This window comes from Rhinopithecus bieti, unplaced genomic scaffold (genome assembly GCF_001698545.2).
Source record: "Rhinopithecus bieti isolate Rb0 unplaced genomic scaffold, ASM169854v2 scaffold_12088, whole genome shotgun sequence".
In the NCBI taxonomy this organism is placed as follows: domain Eukaryota; kingdom Metazoa; phylum Chordata; class Mammalia; order Primates; family Cercopithecidae; genus Rhinopithecus; species Rhinopithecus bieti.
Window position 1 is genome coordinate 4,579,195 of NW_016807975.1, and position 3,846 is coordinate 4,583,040.

Here is a 3,846-nt window from a genome sequence, read left to right on the forward strand (position 1 = left end):
TTCTGAAAGAAGTGGTAAGGGGTTGGTTCTAGAAAACAGGAACATGTTTCCTCTGAGATGGACCTAGAGAAGTCCCTTCTCAACAAAGTTTCCCACCAACTAATAGAAAGAAAGAATGGGTGGTGGCTAAGAAGATTAGAATGGTATTATAGCAGGAGCCATTTTAGTTAGAGCTTCCATGAAACACGGGAACTAACACAAAGACCTAGGTCAGAGGGACTGTCAGAGGCGTGTGAACTCCATCTTAAAGAGGATCTGGTAAAATGAGGCTGAAACCTGTTGGGCTGCATTCCCAGAAGGTTAAGGCATTCTAAGTCACAGGATGAGATAGGAGGTCAGCACAAAATACAGGTCATAAAGACCTTGCTGATGAAACAGATTGCAGTAAAGGAGCCGGCCAAAACTCACCAAAACCAAGATGGCGACCAGAGTGACCTCTGGTCGTCCTCACTGCTACACTCCCACCAGCGCCCTGACATTTTACAAATGCCATGGCAAAGTCGGGAAGTTATCCTATAAGGTCTGAAAAGGGGAGGCATGAATAATCCATTCCTTGTTTAGCATATCATCAAAAAATAACCATAAAAAAATGGGCAACCAGCAGCCCCCAGGGCTGCTCTGTCTCTGGAGTAGACATTCTTTTATTCCTTTACTTTCTTAATAAACTTGCTTTCACTTTGCACTGCAGACTTGCCCTGAATTCTTTCTTGTGCAAGACCAAGAACCCTCTGGTGGGGTCTGGATCAGGACCCCTTTCCTGTAACAGGACCTCAGGTATGGAAGGGTGATCACAAACTCGGTTGTTACCTACAAATTATAAGAATCTTCCTAGATCTAAGACCACCGAGAATCGCTCTTCTTTAGACTTCACATTCTGTTTCCTCCTTTTTTTTTTTTTTGAGACAGAGTCTCACTCTGTTGCCAAAGCTGGAGTGCAGTGGCATGATCTCGGCTCACTGCAACCTCCACCTCCTGGGTTCAAGCAATTCTTCTGCTTCAGCCTCCCGAGTAGCTGGGATTACAGGCATGTACCACCATGCCTGGCTAATGTTTTTGTATTTTTAGTAGAGACGGGGTTTCACCATGTTAACTAGGGTGGTCTCGAACTCCTGACCTCAGGAGATCTGCTCGCCTCGGCTTCCCAAAGTGTTGGGATTATAGACGTGAGCCACCGCGCCTGGCCTGTTTGGTCCTTTTTATTGGGCCTGGATTCTTGGGCAATAACCCTAACATAAGTCTCCACACCTTATATTATTCATGCAATCTGCATTTAGATTAAACCCTGAACTTTCATCTTAACTTCTCCTTATGTTTTTATGCTACATGGTGGCATCTCTTTGTCCACTGACTGATAATATCCTCTTCATCAAGAGAAACCTCTGGAATATGTAACACATTCTGCTGGCCTAAATGAACTCCTGGGCCCAGTCAATCAGGATTTCACTGACCTTATGTTAGCCAGAAGTCAGAAGCAGAACTAAAATTTTCTCATCCGCAAAATGTGTGCTTGCCCTAGGCAATAGATAAAATTCTGAAGAGCTATAAAATCCCATGATTCTAAATCAACGTCACATGGAAGTTTTGCTCTTCTATTCTGGCTCAGTATTTCTTAGTGTAATGTTTTCTTATGAGTATAGTTATTATTTCTGAACAACATCTAATCTTGAGATTTAAAAAATCTGGTAGAAAGGATGTATGATAAACAAAGAGCACTTTTTTTAAAAAAAAGTCAGCAACTTGGCTGGGCGAGGTGGCTCACGCCTATAATCCCAGCACTTTCGGAGGCTGAGGTGGATGGATCATGAGGTGAGGAGTTCGAGACCAGCCTGGCTAACATGGTGAAACCCCATTTCTACTAAAAATACAAAAGAATTGGCTAGGTGTGATGGTGCATGCCTGTAATCCCAGCTACTCAGGAGGCTGAAGCAGGAGAATTGCTTGAACCCAGGAGGTGGAGGTTGCAGTGAGCCAAGATCGTGCCACTGTATCCCAGGCTGAGTGACAGGGCGAGACTCCATCTCAAAAAAAAAAAAAAAGAAGTCAACAACAACTTACCTCTCTTCATTGTTTTCCATCTGATTAGGGAACGCAGCAAAGTCTAGCAGTAATTTAATGGCATCAAGGTATCCATTGTTGCAGGACCAATGCAAAGCTGTTCTTCCCTATAAACATAAACAAAAACCAAGTACATCTGGAGTATTCTTGGACATGTGGTTATTTATGCTAACTCAAAATTAATATAAGCAATCATTTTTCCAAATTGCTTATTTACAAAAAGGGAAAATATTAAATATACAGTGGAGAAAGCAAATGACATTTGATCCAAGCGCTTGTAATTAACGCTATTTTTTTTTTTTTTTGAGATGTAGTTTTGCTCTTGTCTCTCAGGCTAGAGTGCAATGGTGAGATCTCAGCTCACTGCAACCTCCACCTCCCAGGTCCAAGTGATTCTCCTGCCTCAGCCTCTCGAGTAGCTGGGATTACAGGTGCCTGCCACCACGCCCAGCTAATTTTTGTATTTTTAGTAGAGATGGGGTTTTGTCATGTTGACCAGGCTGGTCTCAAACTCCTGACCTCAGGTGATCTGCCCACCTCAGCCTCCCAAAGTCCTGGGATTACAGGCATGAGCCAATGCGCCTGGCCAATTAACACTATGTTAAGGGGCATCATATATCTCCAGAGGTAATACCCTGAGAAGGATTCATATTACTTATGTAATATTCCAACCAAAAATGTGAAACCTGAATCTAATTATGAGGGAACGTAAGACTAACACAAATTGAGTCAAATTCTGTAAAATAAATGGCTTGTATTCTTTAAAAATTTCAATGTCATGAAACATAAAGAAGAGACGAAGCATTGGTAGACATAAAGAGGGGATACTTCATAGTATTAAAGGAGTCAAAAAGGAAGATATCACAATGCTAAATTTGTATGCATCTAATAACAAAGCTTCCAAATATACAAGGGAAAATGGACAAAATTAAAAGGAAGATAATCAAATCCACAGTCATAGTGGGATTTTTAACCAATCTTTTAAAACAGCTGATAGAACAGACAAAAGAGCAGTAAAGATACATAAGACCTAAACAACAGACCTAAAAAAAGGGCCCTGATATATATATATATATATAAATATATATAACACTGCATCCAACAAGGACAGAGTTAGTGCTCTTTTCACATGTACATAGAACATTTACCAAAATCGATCATATGCTGGGCCATAAAGTTCCAAAAAAATAATGTACTCCATCACAAAGATGTCCATATTCTAGTGCCTGGTACCTGTGAATATGTTATGTTACATGAGAAGGAAGAATTAAGGTTGTAGATGGAATTAAGATTGCTAATCAGTTGATCTTGAGATAGGAAGATTATCCTGGATTATCTGGGTGGGCCTAATGTAATCACAAGGGTCCTTATAAGGGAAAGAGGGAGTCAGGAGGGTGAGTGTAAGAGTTATACAGATAAGTGATACAGAGAAAGGCTCAACCAGCCAATGGGGCTTTGAAGATGGAGGAATGGGGTCATCAGCCAACGAATGTGGGCAGCCTTGAGAAACTTAAAAAGTAAAAAAATGGATTCTCTCCTAGATCCACCAAAAGAAAAGCAGCCCTGGTGACACCTTGATTTTTAACCCAGTAAGGCCTATTTTGAATTTCTGACATCTAGAATGGTAAGATAATAAATCTGTATTGTTCTAAGCCACTAAACCTGTGGTAATTTGTTACAGCAGCAATAAAAAAAAAACTAATACAATCAATTTAAAAAATGAGAAAACACTTAACTGACTAAAAATTAAACAGTACACTTTTTTTTTTTTTTTTTTTTTTTTTAAACCGC

The 3,846-nt window shown here is 40.4% G+C and overlaps 1 protein-coding gene across 12 annotated transcripts in view; it reads right to left on the reverse strand.

Annotated features, from left to right (window-relative positions):
• The window catches only part of INVS (inversin), a 235,046-nt gene that overhangs the window by 38,069 nt on the left and 193,131 nt on the right, over positions 1–3,846 (reverse strand). For all 12 annotated transcript variants that reach the window (XR_001887727.1, XM_017884326.1, XM_017884321.1 and 9 more), the window contains one exon: positions 2,056–2,162. Coding sequence is in view for 11 of the 12 variants with exons in the window: in XM_017884326.1 (XP_017739815.1) it covers positions 2,056–2,162 (107 nt within the window). In the remaining variant the exon portion in view is untranslated. The remainder of the gene's footprint in view (positions 1–2,055; positions 2,163–3,846) is intronic.